The sequence below is a fragment of the Emys orbicularis genome, chromosome 15 (assembly GCF_028017835.1).
Source record: "Emys orbicularis isolate rEmyOrb1 chromosome 15, rEmyOrb1.hap1, whole genome shotgun sequence".
NCBI lineage: Eukaryota > Metazoa > Chordata > Testudines > Emydidae > Emys > Emys orbicularis.
In genome coordinates this window covers 16,834,438-16,856,623 of record NC_088697.1, presented here as the reverse complement: position 1 = coordinate 16,856,623, position 22,186 = coordinate 16,834,438, and the positions used below count along the sequence as shown (strand labels likewise).

General features: G+C 44.0%; 1 protein-coding gene across 1 annotated transcript in view; it reads left to right on the top strand.

Annotated features, from left to right (window-relative positions):
• Positions 1 to 17,955, top strand: part of CCDC15 (coiled-coil domain containing 15) — a 42,474-nt gene extending 24,519 nt beyond the window's left edge. The window contains exons 8-11 of the mRNA XM_065417215.1: positions 1,650 to 1,753; positions 15,369 to 15,548; positions 15,668 to 15,816; positions 17,703 to 17,955. Coding sequence (XP_065273287.1) covers positions 1,650 to 1,753; positions 15,369 to 15,548; positions 15,668 to 15,816; positions 17,703 to 17,824 — 555 coding nt within the window. The 3' untranslated portion in view covers positions 17,825 to 17,955. The remainder of the gene's footprint in view (positions 1 to 1,649; positions 1,754 to 15,368; positions 15,549 to 15,667; positions 15,817 to 17,702) is intronic.
• The last annotated feature ends 4,231 nt before the right edge of the window (positions 17,956 to 22,186 follow it).

Sequence of the window (22,186 nt, the reverse complement as noted above, 5' to 3'; positions counted from 1 at the left end):
GGGTGAAATTCTATGGCCTGTGTTATGCCAGAGACCAGACTAGATGATCTTAATGGTCCCATTTGCCCTTAAAACTTACAAATCTGCGTGGGATGTGAGTTTAGCTAGATGCTTTCTCCACTCTTCGTACATCCATGGGTTTTTTTTTCTTCCCTTTGAATTCTATGGGTGGGGCTGAAGCCTTGACAGCAAAGACTTCCCCTTGTATAGCAACACACATGGGGCTTATCTCCCCTGTGAACCATTGATACTTAATAAGGCTCCAGCTGTTGCTGGAGTTGATGGCATGGCTTTTTCACATGCCCTGTGGCTGATCAGACAAAGGGCTAATCTTAAAACTGTGTGGTCTCTTATTTTGAATAGAAAACGTGTAAGCATTGAAGGGGAAAATATGTCCCCAGCCACTCCTCTCTCCTTGGCTGGGTAATGTAAATCTTCCACACCCCTGGTTTTGGCTTTTCACTACAGGCCTTCTTTTATGCTGAATGTCCCTCCTTTGAGAGCTTCTACAGCAGAAATCTTAGGGGTGGAGGAAGAACTATGAGTGCACGTGGTCGGGTAGATGAGTGTTGTCTTGGGAAATCCACTCTGGGTCCATCAGGAGCATATTGGTTCTCAAACTGTGGCCCACTTGCTGGTGGTTGTCAATGAGCTGGCTGGTCACATGGTGCTGCCTCCACCTCGCTGCAACTACAAAATAACACTGAAAGAAGGCAAAACTTAAAGATGATCGGGAAAAATGGAATTTCCGTCCTGTGGGAAAATCTGACACTTCAAAAATTTCCTTTCATTTCCAATCAGGATGAGAAGTCAAAATTTACCATGGAACAAAAATTCTGAAATACTTCATAGAAACGCATCCTTTCAGTAATGTCCAAACATTGACAAACTTTTAAATGTAATATGTTTAATTTTTTTTAAAGTTGAAACAAAACAAGAAAATTGGAACAAAATCCTCCATTTTCATTCAAATAGATTTTAAACTTTTTGGTCAGTTGGCACATTCCAGTGAAACCTCTTTGATTTCAATGAAACACCTTTTTCTGATTGGGGTGGGGTGGGGGGGACTCTTCCATTGGAAAAAAAGAAAATTTGGCCAGCTCCAGTAAAAATACCGTACCAACATAAGCAATTGCTATAGCTGGCGTCCATGAGATGGTATTGCTAATAAGATGTCACACTGTGGAAAAGTTTAAGAACCCTTGCAGTAGAGGATGTTGGTACCAAAATCATGGTCCTGCAAGAAAGCTGGAGAGAAGAGGAGCAAGGTAACAGCTTTCTTCCTGCCTTTCATTCAGTTCTGGAACATGTGCAATGAAACATTTTAATTCTCCCTTGAGGAGAAAGCAGAAACTCATATGCAGGGAGCACAAGATGACTGACAAGACATGTGTTTTCTATTATCAGAATGACCGTCTGCAGCAGCTGGAGACAGGTAAACTCTGTGGTGGATTTCACAGGGTGTTGCTTATTGGGTTTTTATGCAGTGTGATATTTGGCGAGACTTCTCGGCTCAAAACTTAATCCTTCCTCCTTTAATTCTTTCAGTATAACGTGCACAGTGTGAGTTCTTGCAGTGCCACTTCCAGGTCCTGCTGTATATTGCACCAAGACACCTTCCTCTTAAGACTATGTCGTCTTTCCTGCAGCGTCAAAATCAGTACCTGAGATACAGACGTCTCTTCATGGATATCGAGAGAGAACAAGTAAAGGAACAGCAAAGGCAGAAAGAGCGGCAGAAGAAAATTGCAAAGTAGGTACCTACTAATAATCATGGATTTCTTTATAGATGTTGCCCTTGATGTACAGTCAACCGAAAGAAGGTTGTCGTAAATTTCACAGATTTTAAGGTCTGAAGGGGCAATTGTGATAATCTAGTCTGACTTTCTCCATAATGCAGGCCATAGAATTTCAGAGTAACTTCTGCATCAAGGCCAATAACTTGTGGTTTACTAGCATGGAAGCTTTTTAAAAGACATCTGATCTTGATTTAAAGACTTCAAGTTATAGCGAATCCTCTACTTGCCTCGATAAGTTGTTCCAATGGTTATTTACTCTCGCTGTTAAAAGTTTGCACTCTTATTTCCAGTTTGAATTTTGTCTAGTTTCAATTTCAAGCCACTGGAGCTTGTGGTGATTTTTGTATGCTACATTAACGAGCTCTCTAATATTAGATATTTTCTTCCTGTGTGGATACTTACAGGGTATGTCTGCACTGCAATCAGATGTGTGGCTGCAGCACATGTAGCTGCTAGAGTACATAAGCAGTGTCCTGGTTGGGCTACTGCAGCCCAAGCTGCCAGGGCTTTGCTACTACTAGCTAGCTAGATGAAAGCTAGCTTGGCTGTGTCCTCAAGAGCTTTGATTGCAATGTAGATAGACCCGTAGACTGTGATCCATGTCAACTCTTAAAATTCTGTTTGATAAACTAAATCGTTTATGTAAAGACATGTTTTCCAAGACCTCAAATTAGTCTTGGAACTGAACCCTCTTCAGTTTTTTTCAATGTTCTTTTAGAGGCATGGACACAGGAACTGGACACACTATGCGAGTGATGGTCTTGTAAGAGCTGTATGCATAGTCTCCGTACTCCTACTGACTGTTCATATGATCTTTGGGTGTATTCGCTTTTTTTGGTCACAGCGTTGCACTGGGAACTCCGGGGTCATGGTTAACAACCAGCTGGCTAGATGTCCTTCTCAGAGTTGCTGTTTTTCAGGGTACAGTCCCCCATCCTATGAGTATGACCTACATTCTTGGTCTTAAGTTTGACTTTCATTTATCGGTGTGTTTACCTCCTTGTTTAATCGTGCCCAGCTTTTCCAAGCAATCTAGGTTGCTCTGTGTAAGTGACCTTTTCCCCATTATTATTTATTAGTCCACAGATCTTAACTTTATCGGGAATACTTTGTTCTAGGGCACTGATTAAAAAATTGTCTGGCTGAGAACCAATCCCTCTAGAAATGCCCCCATTTATGAGGATCTTCCATTCTCAATTATCTATTGAAATCTGTTAGCCAGTTTCTAATAACTTAATATGTTCCTCATTCACTTTGTGCTTAAAGGAACTGGCATCTTAGGGTGTCATGCAGTATTAAGACAAATGCTGTACTGGAGTTTTAAGTGTGTTTCTATGCAAGTTACTCTTATCAACCGAACTTGTCAAACTTATCACTTTTTGTGTTTTTTATTAGATTAGAAGATGTATTTTCCATAAAACCATATTGATTGGTATGAATTCTATTACTATCCTTTTAGTCCTCTGATTGAATTTCTTTTTTTCCCCTTGCATCAGTTCCTTTGTTTTGCCCCAAATTGGTGTGTGGTTAACAGGAGAACTGCTGTAGTATGAGGGAAGCTTTATGTGCTTAATTCACTCAAGAGCTGCCATGTACTGCAGCGCCTTTGTCATCAAACACATAGGAGATATCCTGTATATATGGTATAATGATCTAAGGGCTTGTCTGTATATACAGCCCAGCCACTGCACTGCTGCAGCACATCTGGTGAATTCTCCTGTCAGCATAATAAAACCATCTTTGAGCGGCGGTAGCTGTGTTGGTGTTGGCACAGCACTATGTCGGCAGAACTTATGTCACTCAGGAGGATGGTTTATCACACCCCTAGCTGACATGAGTTATGCCGACATAAGCTGTAGTGTAGACATAGCCTAAGAGTAGACGAACCATATAGAAGTATTTGAAGAATGTAAACCCAAGGCAGGGAGGAGGAGTTGGTGTGGCACAGTTTAAGGGACTACCACTAAGGGGTGAAGCTGATCCAAGAAAGAGTTGGGTAAAAATCAGCAAAACTTTCCTGACCGTATAATCTGTTCATTGAGGAAAGCTGTCCCAGTGAGATAGCAAGTCGCTTAAAACTGTACTGGACAAAACAATTGGAGAGCTGTGTGGGGAACTCCCCTCTCTGACCATTGGGGTGGACTAGATAATGGTAATAGGTCTTATCCGTTTCTTAACTTTGACCCATTAAATGTGTAGGAAGGGCCTCTATAGTAAATGTAACTGCATCACCTATTACAGCTGAACCCTTCCATTTTTTGTGTGCCTCGTCGGACGGAATCAGCTCCTAATATGCCATACATGTGCATGGCATTTAACAGACACTCCCAAATGATAGGGGCCCTGTCCAAGTGTCTTACAGTCTAAATCCTTGCTCCTAAATTCATATGAACATTTAACATGCTCATATTAGCATCTTGATTTATTTTTGCATTGCATAAATTGCATTTTAATCTTCTGTTTTCAGTTCTCTTCAACTCAGTAACTGCAGAAAATTTTTGTTCAGTTATTATGTCACTGTATCATGACACAAATAGATCAAGAAATGTCAACTGACTTCTTGTGTCTCTACGTGACACAAACTGCAGCATGATTTAACTTTCAGATAATACACACTGGCTCTGATCTGCACACATGTGCATGTGACTATTATGCAGGTGCGTAGCCGCATTGACTGCAGAGGCACTACTCACATGCTGAGAATGACTCATGCATAAGCATTTGTAGGATTGGAGCCTACAGATGTGCAAGGATGATCTCTGTGCTTTAAAAGAGGAAATGCTACTTCCAAATGACCATTTTAACCAGGAATTAATGCACTTACTTTTTTATACAGTTTAACCTGGTGCTAATCTAAAGACTAAGGGTTGAACGAATTGAGAACCATGTTAAATAGTACACATGAAAGTTCTTAATAAAAACTTTTTTTCTGCAACATGCAAATGAAGGACAGTTGATTTTAAAGTGAATAAAAATCCTTTCTGCATTCTTCAGAAGGGGAGGGGACTAGAAAAATCTATGAACCTCAGGATTCTGTACCCCTCTGACATACTGTTTTTCTTTTCCTGTTCCCTGACCCCTGCCCAGGATGGATTGATTTAGATCACTGACTTAAATCATTGATTTAAATCAAGATTTAAATCAATAAGCCGGAAACCTTGATTTAAATCATGTTTTGTTTTGTTTTTAATATCTTGCATTTGTACTTTTTAGCAATTTTCCTAAAGAAAGGATGATTCACATTGGTTCATAAGAATAGCCATACTGGGTCAAACCAATGGTCCATCTGCCCCAGTATCCTGTCTTCTGACAGTGGTCAATTCCAGATGCTTCAGAGGGAATGAACAGAGCAGGGCAATTATCAAATTATTATCTATTGTTGTCCAGCCCTAGCATCTGGCAGTCAGAGGCTTAGGGACACCCAGAGCATGGGGTTGCATCCCTGACTATCTTGGCTATTAGCTAAGGTTAAGATTGTCACAGGTATTTTTAGTAAAAGTCAGGGACAGGTCATGGGCAATAAACAAAAATTAATGGAACCCTGCAATCTGTCCCTGTTTTTTACTAAAAATACTCTGGGGGAGGCGGGGGCTAACAGTCAGAGTGCTGCCAGTGGCTGACCTCCAGCAGCTGCTCCAGCTCAGCTGCTGCTCTTGCAGAAGGGGCTGACCGTGTCTGCTCCAGCCCCAGGGGGGATAAACTAACCCAGGGCACTGCTCCGGCAGCCCTGGGAGCTGCTGGTCCAGGAGCCCTGGAATAAGTCACGGAGGTCCCAGAAAGTCACGGAATCTGTGACTTCCGTGAGAAGAATCATACCATTATGAATAGCCACTGATGGACCTGTCCTCCATGAATTTATCTAATTCTTTTTTTAACCTGGTTATAGTTTTGGCCTTCACAACATCCCCTGGCAACGAGTTCCATAATATCTTTTTTGAGATGGGGTGACCAGAACTGCACACAATATTCAAGGTGCGGGCATACCATGGATTCATATAGTGGCATTTATGATATTTACCTAAAGTTCCTACTATTCTGTTAACTTTTTAGACTGCCACTGCAGGTTGAGTCAATGTTTTCAGAGAACTATCCCCAGTGACTCCAAGATCCTTTCTTGAGTAGTATCAGCTAATTTAGACCCCATTATTTTATATGTATAGCTGGGATTATGTTTTCCAATGTGCATTTATCAATATTGAATTTCATCTGCTATTCTGTTGCTCAGTCATCCTGTTTTGTGAGATCTCTTTGCAGTCTGCTTTGGATTTAATGATCTTGAGTAACTTTGTATTATCTGCAAACTTTGCCACCTCACTGGATTGATTTAGATCACTGACTTAATGTGATCTAAATCACCCTTTTCCCAGATCACTTATGAATACATTGAACGGTATTGGTCCCAGTACAGATCCCTGGGGGGGACCCCTCTGTTTACCTCTCTCCATTCTGAAAACTGACCATTTATTCCTACCCTTTTTGTTTCCTGTCTTTTAACCAGTTACTGATCCATGGGAGGACCTTCCCTATTATCCCATGACTGCTTAGTTTGCTTAAGAGCCTTTGGTGATGGATCTTGTCAAAGGCTTTCTGAAAGTTCATTATATCCACTGGATCCCCCTTGTCCACATGTTTGTTTCACCCTTTAATGAGAGAATTCTAACCATTAAAAAATGTTGATTTGCAATTAAATATAGCCTTTACTCTAAATGTGGTGCTTTTTTATTCACCAGGAGGCTATGCTATATTAATACATTTATTTAAGCAATTATCTTACACTTTTTCAGGTTCTCAATTATTACATTTTTATGATGTTAGAAATGAATCGTTCACCATTTTCTTACTAGATGATTTTTTTTACTTGCGATTTGTCATGCTCTATTTGGAAATTCAAATTCAGTTAAATACCAAAAAAGGTATTTTAATATTTGTTTTTTACTAGTTAAATAAAACTACCTCAGATATGCTGGATACATAAGAAAAAAATTCTAATGTTTATCCAGATGTTTTGCATTTAAAACTAAGTATTATATGTAGTTAGTGAATTTAATTGATTGCTTCTGGTCACCACTCTCCTTGAAGATTTTAGAACTAATAGAGCTTATATCCTCTCACACCTGTTTTTATTTATAGATTGGAAGAGGAAAACAAACTTTAACTCCCAGGTGGCTTCTTAAATGGGAATGAACTAGTCATTATTTCAAACTGAAATGAAAATATTCTCTCTGCATCTGAGGTTACTGCTGTCAAAAGCTGGTTTAGCACTCCTGCAAACTCTGGTTCCAGGTGCTTAGTCAGTGACTTCCACTAGTTCAATAATCCAGGGTGGATTTGATTTAAATCACTAGTCAGGAAGACTCTATTTAATCATGGATTTCTACATAAAAGTGACAGGTTTCAGAGTAGCAGCCGTGTTAGTCTGTATCCGCAAAAAGAACAGGAGTACTTGTGGCACCTTAGAGACTAACAAATTTATTAGAGCATAAGCTTTCGTGGGCTACAACCCACTTCTTCGGATGTACTCCTGTTCTTTTTACATAAAAGTGCATTCTTGTTGGTTGTAATAGCCTTACTATGTATTCTTCACAACTCAGAGATAGATGTAGGTTTCATTTTTAGAAGGTACACACTATACATTTTTAAAGTGATTTATTTTTGGAAACTTTTCAGATTAGTTTTACAGCTATATCAGAAAATGAATGATTGGTTATTTCATTTACCAAAGGTAATTGAAGCAGATAGTTCACCTCCCAATGACTTCATCAATATCTCCAATTCAGCAGGTTAATCATTAATATTTGGAGGATTTTCTTGCCAGGCTGTATTAGGAGGAGAACATCACCAGACAGACATTAAAATTGTTTGTTTTAACTAAAACAACAACATTATATATTCTGGATTTTTTTCTTCAACAGCAAACTTATAATATTTTAACAAAACAAGCATATGACTCTTTGAATTTAGTTAAACATTCAAGTTTTTAAAAATCAGGTTTGTTTTTGTTAAAATTGTTTAACTAAAATAGTTTAATTTTTGTTTTTCTAAATATTTAATCGACCATGTCAGCCAGGTCAACATGAGAAATTTAAAATATTGGCTTCTGCAGCTAACTCCATTGTCTTCACCTTCATTTTCCTGTTTTGTTCATAATCTGGAAAAGAAAAACAAGCTTTCCTGCTTTTTCAGGTCCCAAATGATTTCTCAGTTTGGAATGAATTAGTCCAAAGGAAGAAAATATTCTTTCTACACCGGTAGAAGAAGCTACTGCTGTTAAAAGTGAGATTATCACTTCAACAGTCTCTGAATCCAAGTGCTTAAGCGACTTTCACCAGTTTACTGGTGTGACTTTCACCAGTTTACTGGTGTGACTTTCTTTAAAACATCATCAGCAAACATATGTTTCTTGAATGGTTCACCCTTAGCTCTGAAGTTTATTATAGTTGGCATTATGGAGAGATGATGGCTATGACATGGACATCCAGCAAACTCCTCTCCTTCAGCAGTTAAGGTTTGACACGGGTACCGAGTATTGAGAATATTTGCAAGAAAATGAGCTGGAGATAGTGCTTGTCCCATTTGCTGTTTTAATGCTTGTAAGTTAACTCTGTCATTGCATATTTCTCTTTTTAAGATCTCACTTTCCTTCCAAATTTCAACAGCGTCAGCAATAAAACAGCTATTTCCCTGCATTTTTTTTCAAGGCTACAGAAATAGGCTTCAGGGTACTCAGCATGTGTTTAACATTTCTCTTGAGCCCAATGTTGAGAACTTTGGCTGTGACAGTGTGTAGTAGGGTTGAGCCGGGGCTCTACCCTCCGAGATGGAGGGGTGCCACACCGGCTCACTAAAGTGCAGACAGTCCAACCTCAGGTCCCTTTACGCAAGGGCTGAGCGGCTCACAGTTCAGGAGCTCAGGCCCTTAGGTAGGGGCTGAGCGCTAACTAACCGTCTAAGCAGGCCCAGGCCCTGGGCCAGGGCGGGGCACAAACAGTCACAGCTCAAGCCCTTTGGGGCGGGGGTTGAGCAAACCTGCAGTTAAGGGGCCCAGGCCCTGAGTCAGGGCAGGGCACAAACAGTCACAGCTCAAGCCCTTTGGGGCAGGGGTTGAGCAATCCAGCAGTTAAGGAACTCAGGCCCTCTGGTGCAGGGGCTGAGCAGACAAGCGGTTAAGGTAAGCCCAGGCTCCTACCTGAGCGTCGGGTGAGGGGGAAGCCTGCCACCCGTGCGGGGTGGCAGGGGGGAACACAGGCCCACCCACTCCACTGCGTTCCAGCCCGGGGCCCTAGCAGCGGTTACTGTCGCTGCCGGTCAGTGGGGTATCCTGACCGAAACACACTGACATCGGCTCACAGGCCTCTGCAGCCTGACCGGGGTCGGCTATCCCCGGGCTACTTCCTTGTTCCCCCTCGGGGCTTACCTCGGCGGCGATGCTGGGTTCGGGCCAGTCCAGGAGCATCGGTTCCTCGGGTGCGGGGCTTGGGGGCCGGTCCGGCAGCTCTCCCCCAGGGTAGCTGGCACGGGGCAGGCTTGACTCCTCCTCGGGGCAGCTGGCACGGGGCAAGCTGGGCCAGTCCTCCTCGGGGCAGCTGGCACGGGGCAAGCTGGGCCAGTCCTCCTCGGGGCAGCTGGCACGGGGCAAGCTGGGCCAGTCCTCCTCGGGGCAGCTGGCGAGAGGGAGGCTTGACCGGCGCTGGGCGTTAGCAGGCGGCCTGCGGCTGTCTCCCAAGCGGGAGCTCGGCCCGGGACGTCTGCTCTCTCTGGCGGTCTGGCTCTCACTGAGCTCTGCTGGCGGGCTTTTGTACTTCCGGGTTGGGGCCGTGACCTCGGAGGGGCGGGCCTTGGACCCGGTGGCTCCGCCCACGCTGGGGTTGGAGGAAGCTCGGCCCTGTCAGAGATGGAGGGGTGCCACACCAGCTCACTACACAGTGCTATCTATTTTTTTCATGATTTTGTTCTCAAACTGTCATCAGATTAGGCCAGTTCTTGATATAGTGCTCAAAACAGTCCACTACTGAGTTCCATCTCGCGTCTTGTGGGAGAGTTAGCTTGGTTCCTCCCCCTTTTTTCAGAGCAGCTGTTGCAAAGTGGTTGTTACGGAAGTATTTTGCAATATCAACAATATTAGCCTGGAACACTGAAGTCTTCGGCTAGGAGGTGCATCAAATAAGCACTGCAACTGTATGTTCTTAGCTTGGGACTCTTTTCACTCTGATCTAAATTTCTTCTCATCTTGGATACATTTGCAGCATTGTCTGTGACCAAGCTGCTTACTAGACATTTGCAATTTTTTTTTTCAGTTTGTTATAGTTTTTACTGCTACTTCTTGTAAGTATTCTGCTGTGTGTGCATTTCCTGATGTATCAATTGTTTCTGTAAGGAAGACATTCCCTTCTTCGGTTGTCACACAAGCACATACATCAGGATCATTGTGGACATTGCTCCACCCATCAAGACTCAGGTTAACAATTTTACCTTCTAGACCTTTTGCCCACTGCTCAATTTCTCTTTCATACACTTTATCCAGCAATTTGCCTGCGACATCTGCTCTGTTGGGTGGACTGTATCCTGGTCTTAATGACTGAACCATGTTAATGAAGTGTGGGTTCTCAATTATACGGAAAGGAGAGTTTGTTGCATAAACAAACTGGGCAATTTTTTTCATCGTTTACCTCTTCTTGTAATCTGCTGGTTCTTCTCACAAATTTATCTATGGTTGTTTCTGGATGGTGGAGATTTTCTTTTCTTTTTGCTACAGGTGATATACTGTGGCTATGTGACATACATGATGTGACTGAAACACTAGCATTGGCAGATAACTCTGAAACTGTAAAAAATTATGGTGATCTTGAAGGTGGATAGTCTTCAGAATCCTGTATGTTGAGGATGGATTCTGCTAAACAAAATAAGTCAATGCAGTCATTTAATTATTACCACCATACTGCTCATTTAGTATTACTCATTGCATTCACTGACACTCAGTACTACTTTAAAGGTGAAATTATTTAGATAGGGTTTTTTCCTCAAAAAGCATTTTATCAAAAAAATCCAATTTAAATTTAAAAAATCGGATTTTTGATTTTTTTTTTTATCCACTCTGCAATAATCTGACTTTCTTTAAAACTTTGGCAGCAAACAAGTACTGCTTGATATTGCTTTAATTCAGTTTAAATAACTTTAATAAATTATAGTGCATTTAAGCCTTCATGTAAATTGTAGTAATTTTAAATAGGTTTCTTTTTAAAAATAACTTTTTTCCCCCCCATTTAAATAAGCTATTTTTTAAATCTATTTTTATTCACCCTGCCTTTTGCACATCTCCAAATCTAGTACAGTGACTGCCAGGGCTAAAGGGTTCTTCAAAGATGGGGTTTGGCAGTAATTGTAAGGAGGAGGGACCAACTGCACAGTCATGGAGGGTAGAAAAGAGAGTTAGCGCCTCTTGTAGGGTTGAGGAGAGAAGCCATGAACCTACTGAAGGGAGTCTCAAACAGTTTCACGGGCAACCAAAACTGTTAAGTCTACTTATATGGTTAACTTATCTGCTATTTAATTGCCCCACACTGTGTAAACTGGGCAGTTGTTTCATTTGCTAGAATATGGATTTTCCTTGCTACAGTTTTAGGTTCCTAAGAAGACTTGGTCGGAGAGATGGTTTGAGGTGACAGTAGATATGATTTGGACAGTTGCACTATAGATGATAAACAAAATCTTCATGGCATGCGTTGAGAACAAGCTTCCATGTTCAGAAATTATTGGGTGAGGTTCTCTGGTGTGTTTTATGCAGGAGGCCAGACTAGATTATCATAATGGTCCCTTCTGGTCTTAACCTATGTATCTGTACATATCTCTTGGCTTCCATCCCTAGGTTTGATTAGTGACTGCAAATGTGCATTGTGGGGCTCCATTTTAGTTTCAGTTGCTAACTTCCTGATCAAATGTGTTGACTCTACGAGGAGAACAATGTTTTTGCTAAGTACCTGTCCTGCAAACTAGCCTTGGGAGATGAGTTACATAATCATTAAATAAAAATTAAAATAATTTGTATGTAATGATTAAATTTATGCCAGCCAAACTGCCCTCAGTACGCCTGTCCAGTTCTAGTGTCTGAAATGGGCTTGTGGAGGTGTAACTAATTGATTCACAAGTATGTTGACAGGCAGAATTTGGCCTTCCAATTGGATCTGGGCTGTCAATTTCATTGAAAGAGAAGAAACTGGATGCAGTTCACTTGACCACAGCTGGGTTGATTCTGCAGAGCTAACTGGAGTTGAAGTAGTGACAGTCGTTGGGCTTTAAAGTCAGCATGTCTGACTCTGGATACCCACGGGGAGCAGACCTGTTAAAGAATGTCGCTTTTCAGAGTAGAACTGCACCTTTTAAAGAAACATTTCTTTGTTGGTTACATTTCCTTAAATAAAATGTGGCAATGAAAGAGCCTTTAGTACAGAACTGATTCTGCCCCGGGAATGAACACCAAGAGGCTGCTGTGTATGTGGAGACCATCTGAAGGATTTTCTTGTTTCAGGTTGATGCAGTCTTATAAGTTTGCTAGATTTACTAGCTGCCCAGCCTTTCTATATATGGAAGTGAGTTGTTCCTATGGTTACTTGATGTAAAGCTAAGCTGTCCTTGTTCTGAGTTTTATAGGAGCACACTTATGATGTATTTAAATCTGTATTAGCACTTCATTGTAAAGACATCTTTGGGCGTTATAACTTGACTAGAGAAGCTTTGGCTTAGGCACTCTCCTCCTTGGTGTGTGTTTTTTCTGGTCCGTTGGGCAAACACCCTTTATTTAATTTCTGGTACTCTTCCAATCTCAGCTCAACCCAGTTTAGATTTCAGATTGAATTTTCACAGTGATTAGTTGTTGCATTTGGTATTCATGGAAAAGAATTCATAGATTCTAGGGCTGGAAAGGACCTCGAGAGGTCATCGAGTCCAGTCCCCTGCCCTCATGGCAGGACCAAATACTGTCTAGACCATCCCTGATAGACATTTATCTAACCTACTCTTAAATCTCCAGAGGTGGAGATTCCACAACCTCCCTAGGCAGTTTATTCCAGTGTTTAACCACCCTGACAGTTAGGAACTTTTTCCTAATGTCCAACCTAAACCTCCCTTGCTGCAGTTTAAGCCCATTGCTTCTTGTTCTATCCTTAGAGGCTAAGATGAACAAGTTTTCTCCCTCCTCCTTATGAATAACATGGTACATGTCTCTGTTTAAAGTCCATTTCTGCCTATGGTAATAACTTGTTCCAGGGAAAATGTCCTTAACATTTTTAGTAAAAGCTTATATAGTTATTTACACAATAACCCAGATTCTACATCAAGGTATTAAACACCACCTAGATGTGAAGACCTTTATTATAAAACCAAAAAGTAAATATAAAGAATGTTCTGGTCCATTAAAGCACTAAGCACAGCATGGCATACCTCAGCCAGAGGTCAGGGCCCTCCTGGGGTTGAGGGCAAAGGTGGCTGTAAATTACCTTTGTGCCCTCTGGATTCTGGGCTGTTCTAAGGGCTGAAATGGCCTCTGGCATACGTTAGAGCAGTGTGTCCTGTGTTACAGCCCAGAATGTCCATAGCACTTGTACTAAAGTCTTCCCCCAGCTTTGTCCTCAGCATGTCCCCTAGGATGGTGATTGCATGGATGCAGTCTGCCCCATGTGTTGGCTGGAGCAAGTTGCTCCCCAGCCAACTCCCATGCAAAGCTCTAACACTTGGCTCCCATGACTCCCACCTCAGCCCTCTCACTCTTGTTGCCAGTCTCTGCCCCAAACTCCAGACACCACATACGTGTGTTTGTTTTTTAAAGTCCACTAACAAGGATTAATTCCCCAGAGCTGGTCAGCCCAACACTTGCACTGAAGGCAAGCAGCTGTGAGCCTTTCTGTATTCCTTCCCCATCAGCATTTGGATGGAGTCTACACCGAATTTCTCCCTAGATTCAGGCTTCCTTCGCTCTCCCTGCTCTGAGAATGCAACGGGGAGAGGAAGGGAAGCCCAGATTAGAGCTACAGCCCTCTGCTTTGGCTGATGGAGTCCTGTCCTCAGCCTGGAGTGGTGAGAGGCATGAAGATCATCCCCAGTGCTTGGGGCGGAAACCCACTTACCAGGGCCCTTTGAAGTCTGCAGTGGGCTGAGTGGGACCAGGAAACAGAATGGCTGGTTCCTGCCCTTTGGGCTGCTGCTCCTTTAAGAGGATGGAAGGGAAGAAGCAGCAGTGGCAGAGGCATTGTTGCTACTTTCTAAGGTGGAGAAGAGGAGCTGTAGAGCAGAGCAGCCCAGGAGCCTCCTGACAAAGAATGTAGGCCATACTTGCAGGTTGGAGGATTCCTATCCCGAGAAGCAGGGACTCTGACAAAGACTTGAGGGACATGGGGGATAATTATTTGAACATGAGGTCCGAGTGTCATCCTGTGGCCCTCCGGGCTAGTGTGATCTTTGGATGCATAAACAGGGGAATCTCAAGTAGGTCTAAAGAGGTTATATTACTTCTACATTTGGAACTGGTTTGGCCGCTGCTGGAATACGGTATCCAGTTCTGGTGCCCACAACTGGGGAAGGATGTTGATAAATTGAAGAGGTTCAGAGAAGACCCATGAGAGAGATTAAATGAGTGGAAAAGTTGCCTTGTAGTGATAGCTTGAGTTCCTTCAGGTTAACAAAGAGAAGGTAAAGGGGCAACTTGATCCGTTTTTATGTACTGACACGGGGAACAAATATTTGGCTCTTAAGTCCAGCAAACAAAGCTAACAAAATCCAAAGGGTGGAAGTTAAAGGTAGACCCATCCAGACTGGAAATAAGGCGTACGTTTTTATACTGAAGATAATTAACCACTGGAACAATTTACCAAGTGTTGTGATAGAATCTGTCACTGACCATTTTTAAGTCGAGGTTGGATGTTTTTCAGCTGTTGTTCAAACAGGAATCCTTTCTGGGCAGTTCTCTGGCCTGGGCTGTACACAAGCTCAGACTAGATGATCACAATGGTACCTTCTGGCCTCACAAACTGACTATTGGAACTGTGTGCAAATCCTCCGAGCCAGAAGCAAGCCTGTGGGTGGAGGGGGCAGAGCTCTCTGGAGAGAATAAATGTGAGACTGAAAACATGGGGGGCAGAACAAAAGACAATGGGGGGGGGGAGGAGGACAGGAAAAGCTACAAAGGGATGGAGGAAAGGAGAAGGCACACACAAGGCACAAAACTCTCCAGTGAGGAAGCCAGGAGGGAAAATTAGCTTTGACAAATTACAGGGAACAGTTACGGTATGTTAAAGTTTATCACGTAGAAAGCTGATGCTGCATTTAAACACAGCGCAGAATTGTTTTACGCTGCAGGTAGGTGACTAGTTGGGGCCAGAATCCAACTCCTTGCTGTAGATCCAATGCTTCTAGAAAGAGGGTATTGTCAGTATCTTACAGTTGTGGGGGGAAAGACATACCCTAGGTCCCACAGGCAGTAGAAAACAGAACCTAGTGCTCCTGACTTAGTCCTGTCCTCTGACCATGGGACCATCTTCCTTCTCTCTGAAAGATCCAGTTAAACAGCACTTCTGTCCACAGAATTAAGAGTGAGAAGGAGCACCAGCGTCATGCAGAGGAGCAGAGGATCCAGGAGATGGCCTACCAGCAAGACGCCTGTTCTGGGGAGAAAGCATGTGAAATACTGGCTCAACTCAGACTGGAGGAGAGAAGAGTGAGGAAGAGTAAGGAAAAGCAACAGAGAAATAAGGAATACATGAGGTGAGCTGGTGAACGATTGAGGGCTCCTTCGTCTTGTTCTCAAAATCCTGGCTTTGCCAGTGGGATTAGAGAAGGCAATGGTATTATCCTGTCACAGGGAAACTGTTTTATTTTTGCAGATACATGGAAGCTTTAAGAGCTCAAATGAGGGAGAAGATAAAACTGTATAACATTGACTTGCCTCCACTGTGCTGCTGTGGGTCTGATTTCTGGGACTCTCATCCTGACACCTGTGCCAACAACTGCGTGTTCTACAAAAACCACAAAGGTATGAGCTCTTGCTTCCTAGTAAGGAATCCGTGTAGACCCAGTAACTGAGATCAGATGTCTGAGTCCTGCCGTACAGGCAAATGTAAAGCCTGGCTAGGAGTCCCCATAGTTTCATAGCGCCATTTCCATTAACTTACTCTAATGTGGGCTCTGCACTTATGTACGTGTGCACACATCCCCCATGCACACTCCCAGGGGACTATAGACCACTTGGGTAGTATTTCATTAACATAGAATAGAACATAGAATCTCAGGGTTGGAAGGGACCTCAGGAGGTCATCTAGTCCAACCCCCTGCTCAAAGCAGGACCAATCCCCACATTTGATAGCCTCAGTGGTCTGTTGAACTAGATTTTCTTGTAGCACAGATATTTTGTAACTTTTATACAGATGTTAAAGGGAGCTTGCTAAGCACCAGCTGCTGCTCTCGCTAATGCAAAGCCAAGGGGGAGTCCAAATCCAGGAACTAGAAAAGCCTGGGCATTCTGCAGACACCCGACACCCTTTGTAACCCTTGCTTTGGAGAAACTGCAACTGTCCCACCAAGAGCTGGGCTGGCAACTTTCCAGGGATGCGCCTGTTTCTGTTTGAATTAATAATGAAATTATATTTGAAAGAACTGATGGGGACACGTTATGGGGAAAAATACTGCAAAGCAAACATGTAAACGGAACAGAAAATGCCTGGCTCTTGGAAAATCCGCGCTCCACTTTGATGCCAAGGTCTTTATTGGAAGGTGGATGGGAGGGAGAGGTTATCAATCACCTGTAACAAAGCAGTCTTGTGCTTTAAATTATCCTGCAGAACAATTAGGGTATTTGGTTGTACAGACATTTGGGGCAATCCTCGTAAATTGCTTTCAAAAATACAATGTCATGAGACGTAAATGGGAAATGCAACAGTTTGTAGAAAAAATAAATAAATACACAAGCCTAAAGTCAGTAATGGCGCATGCGGGTGCTGCTATCGCTATTTTACAGCGCCCAGGCTAGGGATGTAAAAGGTTAACCGGTAAGCATTAGGCTTATCGGTTAACCAACATTAACCGGTAAGCCTGACTGCCCTGCACTGGCAGGAGGGACCCCAGCCGTGCTGGCCAGAGCAGCCACATCGGGCTGGCGGGGCCCCAGCACTACCTCGGTTAACCAGTTGTAGTTCTAATAGTTTAACCAGTTAACTTTTTTAACCAATATTTACATCCCCAGTCCAGCCATGTACGTGTATGTTGTAGAATGCCAGCTACTTAAAAATCAGCTTCTCCAGCACTTACCTTCTGGCTCCTAGGTTCAAGGTTCTTTATTTGCCCTGTACCCACTAATACATCTCAGACACATGCAATGGTTTTGGGAGCATTTCCCTACCCTATTTCAAGTGCTGCTTGTGGCCTACAGAAAGGGCCCTGAATATCTGAGCTGGCTGGTGAGTGAGTGAGGAATTGCTGTTCAAACTCTTTACCCTTTAAATGCTTGTGTGCAGAATACATGCAAGGCTCTCTTACAGAGTTGGGATTTTTCATGTCTAGTCTCCCATTTGGTGCCCAATCCTGCCTTTGCTCGTTTTGTGTCTCCAGTTCCCCCAGAGTCTCAGTTTCCCATGTGGTAATCTGCTAAGCACCTACGCCTGCCCCCACAGCCATGCAGAAGCTTATCTTGCTCAGTTTTGCAGCAACAGGAGCACATGATTGCTCAATACCCGTAGATCCTATGAATTTTCCCCCTTCAGAGATGAGGCCCTTGGGAAAATGTCCCTCTCTATTTTTGTCAAGAGGCACAACTGCATTTTTTGTTTAATTCCCAAGTTAGCAAATGACTCCAGAAGTAAGCCCCAGGGCTCTGCGGGAAAGCTGGCTCAGGCTACAGTCACTTAACACTTTCTGATTTTTCAGCTTATGCTCGAGCGTTGCAGTCGGTCATCTCATCATGTGACCTTTCGGATGGGAATTCAACCACACGACTTGCAATCCATAACTTAGCTTCAGTACATGCACCTTCTGTGAAGAATCCATGAAAGGTCGCCCTGGAATCAGCTTTTACGAATGTTCAGCAGACAGCTGGCCCGGGCACAGGGCAGACGATTGTTCCCCGGAGCAGTTTTCTGTCCCAGAGCATTCACTCTCTTCTTCATTTGTTAGCCCTTATCTAGAGAGACACTAGGTTTGTTTTGACTAATATTCACATTCAGGGTTAAATTGTACCTCTGACTCCTTTCATCATGTGTGATCCATATACACTACGGAAGGTGAGTACTCCAAAGGCCCAGAATTAGCCCTGCTGCTACCACTGATCAGTAATGCAGGGATCTAATGTAAAGGGATACCATGGGATGGTTAACATTGATGAGGGATTTTTGTTTGTTTGAAGCATAAATCCAAATTTCTGTCTATTCAACTGCAGAATAAACCCTTCCAAGTTCAAAGCATCTGTGCAGGATTCTTCTGTGGCTGTAGTTGTGCATGCTTTCACGTTGTCCGAGTCTCTAAACCGGGGAGGGGAGTGGGGGATAGCCTGGCTATGATTGGGTTTCCCTCCCTCCCTGCTCCACCATCTCAACAATCCATGTTCTGTTAGTGTGTCTGCCCAGAAGGCTTTTTTGCAGCTTTTCATTTATAAAACGAACTGCTCAGAAAAGAGAGACAAATCTGCAACATCTTCAGCTTTTGCCTCATGAGAGAAAAACTTTAAGGCTTCTCCAGTTGAAGTCCAAAGAGAAGGAGGCGGTGAGATGTTTGTTAAAACAAACCACCCAGTTCTCTTGTGTTGTCAATCCCATATTCTCCTCTCTGCAAGGTACAGAGCACTGAGGTTTTTCTCTTATTAGATCCTGGCAATAAAGAGGTCCCAGGCTGCCTATCCACGTGTATACTGTGCATTCTCATTCCGCTGTTTGCAAATGGCTCCATCAAGTAGCAGAATATTCCTATACTCAACCCTGTGTGTTGGCAAGAGGAGACACTGGTGCATCCTCTCCTTGGATTTAGTCCATTTATAAAGCAGGGTCAGAAACCCTCCTCTTCCTGTAGGCATATGTTGCAGTCTGGTAGTATTTGCTTTGAAGATGCCCTACTTCCAGGGAAGGTTAGGGGGTGTCTGCTGACTCTCACTGGGGCAGTTGCCTTGTTCTCTGGCACTTTAGAGAGGCCACAGGCTTGGTCAGGAGGGAAGAAGCTGGGTGGGAGGCGATTTGAACTGGGCTGTTCTCTGTGGTGTGTAAAAAGAACCAGCAATAGGGTGAGTTTGGATTCCACGTGCTGTGGACACTGTCAGAGTTCCTGTCCTGCATGCTGGCGAGGAGTGGTGCAAAGTGGACTTCCCAGGAGGAATTCTGTTTGAGGGAGCCAGAATTCCCTCTGGGGAGTGGTCCCTCTGCCACTGGGGAGAAGCCATCACACACCTCCTCCCCCCTTTACTTCTGGGTGGTTAGGAGGGAGCAGGGACTGGTCTCCCCAGAAGAATTTGACCAGCTCCTTTGAAGAGGCACAAGGACTGTGTCTCTGTGTCTGTGTCGTCCTCCTCTAGCTCCCTCCCATACCTCCACGTACCAACACTCTACTGTCTATAATTTCCTGCTTGTTCCATTGGCTAGCTAATCATACTCACTCATAAGACATGTTAAGTAACTCTCTCTCTCATATGATGTAATGAAACCTGCATCAATTTCTAGTTTTGCTTTGAGGCCTCACCGTATTCCCCATTGATGGACTGGCTAATCCCCAATTAGCTCTTCACATGGCTGCCAAGCACTCAGTAGCTTCTCCTGTGTCGCCTGGCAGGAGGGGAGCAGGTGTAGCGAGCAGCTTGTTGTGAGGGGCCTGTCTCTTCCACAGATTGACGTACAGAATCTTAATATGCTTGCAGCTACTTGAAATGTAGGTCAGTATCATTCTCCCTTGTCTACAAATGACTAAACCAAGGCACAGAGAGTCACGGACAGAGCTGGGGAAAGAGTCCAACTCTCCTTCGTCCTGGGCCTGTATATTAGCCACAAGGCTGTCCTTCCCCGTTAGTTCCTGGATTGTTTTGTTCCCTCTCTTGGTCCCAGGCTCTCTCCTATCTTTTCTTCTTAAGCATGGTCTTTGCTCCCACCTGTCTTTCTCCCTGCCTCTCTCTGCAATAGTCTAGTCTCCTCCCACAGCCTTTCCCTAAATCTCTCTGCTCCTGTCTCCCCACCGTGGCTGCCTCCTGCATGTGGAATGTGTTACTGCTCAGGGCCCAGGAGCAGCAGTAGTGAAATGGGAGCAGAGGTAAAGGGGGGAAGCATTGGTTGCCTGCTCAGAAGCCCTAGGAGCTGCTTCTAGTAGCCAAGAGGAGGTGCTGCAGGCAAAACAATGCACACTACCTGTAGCCCTGCTTATGAGTGACAGCAGGGATGAATGTGATTATTGCTGCCGCTGAGTGACGCTTAGCGGGTTTGTGTTCGGCCGGGCTGCATGAAACTGAAATCAGCTTATCAGGAAAATAAATGGCTACACAGCACTGCAAATAAGACTAAGGTACAATCTTCTGATGGAACAGGCTCTGTTTCATATGGTTGCTCCCTCCTAGAGCGGAAGAAAACTGAAGCCCCTGGAGTTGCTTCCAAATTTTCTATGAGGGGGCAACATGTGCATGTCTCTCTCCACCCCTTAACCTCCCCCAGCTGCTACCATCACATGGAAGAGCAGGGGATCTGATCCCTTCACCCCATGGATCTTGAGCAATCTCCTGGATGCCCAGGGTCATATATATGTATGCCCTGTGTCTCTACTTCAGCTCCTGTTCTTGTCAGAACAGTTCCATTATAGGCAGGGTGTCCTCAGCTAGAAGGTATGCAGGGAACCTGTACAGAGGGAGGTGGGGGACTTCCCAGCTGCGGAAGGGCCTATACTGACAAATTAATAGCCTCCTACAACAAACTCATCACCGGGTGATGGGAGAGGAACAAGGAACGCTGCAGAGGCAATGATTTCATAGCTCACCAGCTTGGATCAGCTAATCCTGATGGTGTAACAGGATCTAGGAAACTGACAGACCTGTAGAGCATCCAAACTCCTGAGGCCCTGTTTGGAATATGAGTCCTAAGCACACCTAAGGCCCTCACATTCTTTGAAACCATAATCCATATTTGCTATATTAGATTCTAGCAGATCACTTCAATTTCTAGGTGCTGTAGACAAAATGAAGGATCTGCATCCTACTTAAGAAGGCAAAAGCTCTCCACTGCCTGCTCCCCTGAGTTATTTATACCCCCTTCTGCCAGCTACCAGAGGTGTCTGTCTCTTCTAGATGTTGACAACATATGCATAGCTCATCAAGCCAACAGTCTTGTTGAATGGAGTGGCCTCTGATGTCGGGGACTGCATCCTAACGGCTGTGTTACTCCGTTACTGAAGAAGCACCTGCACAAAGACGTGATCCTGGACTGAGTTCTAATAGCGTAAAGATTGGCTCACCCTGGTCTCCAGTAGGAGGTCTGAATGGATCTGTGCGTATATAAACGGGTGATAGCCTTGCAGGCATCTCTGTACCTCCTCCCCTGAGGTCCAAGATGACCTCTAGAGCATGTTGCAGTAATGCTGCTCTCACTGAGGGCAAGTCTACACTACAAAATTGTCAATCTAAGTTATACGGACGTACAGCCACTGCAGTAATTAAATTGCTTTTGCATGTCCACACTACGCTCCTAGTGTCAGAGGTGCGTGCCCTCACCAGAGAGCTTGCACTGATTTAAACTGTGAGCATGGGGCATTGTGCGACGGCTTCTGAAAGGCAGCACCAGTCAACGTAAGCAATGCAGTGTTCACCCCTGACATTACGTCGACCTAACTACCTCAACCTAAGCACTACACCTCTCGCGGAGGTGGAGTTAAGTCAGTGCAGTGGGCGAGTTACATTGGTGGGAGCTACATTTTAGCGTAGACACTGACCGAGGTCGATGTAAGCTGCCTTCCATTGATCTTGGTCCTGCTTTGAGCAGGGGGTTGGACTAGATGACCTCCTGAGGTCCCTTTTAATCCTGATATTCTATTTTATGATTCTATGATCTAACACTGTAATCTAGACTAGGCCTGAGAGCGTGCCTGCACTAGGAAAATAAGCATTTTGAAAAAGTGTTCCTGTGTAGTGAACGTTTCATGCTCTCCTTTGCACTTTGTGCAAGCAGGACAACCTCTTGTTTAAAATGCTATTTAACATTTTCAGGCACAGGTGGGCTTGAGAGTCTGAGCTGCTTCCTGAACCACAGTGACCACACTGCTGTTTTTAGCACGCTAGCTTGAACCACAGGTAGAGGGAGTCTGTCTGCCCAGGTTGAGCTTGCTCGTCGCTGCAGCGTTGACATACCCACCAGGACCTTTGGCCAGAGTCACTTTTAGAGCAGAACTGCACTTGACGT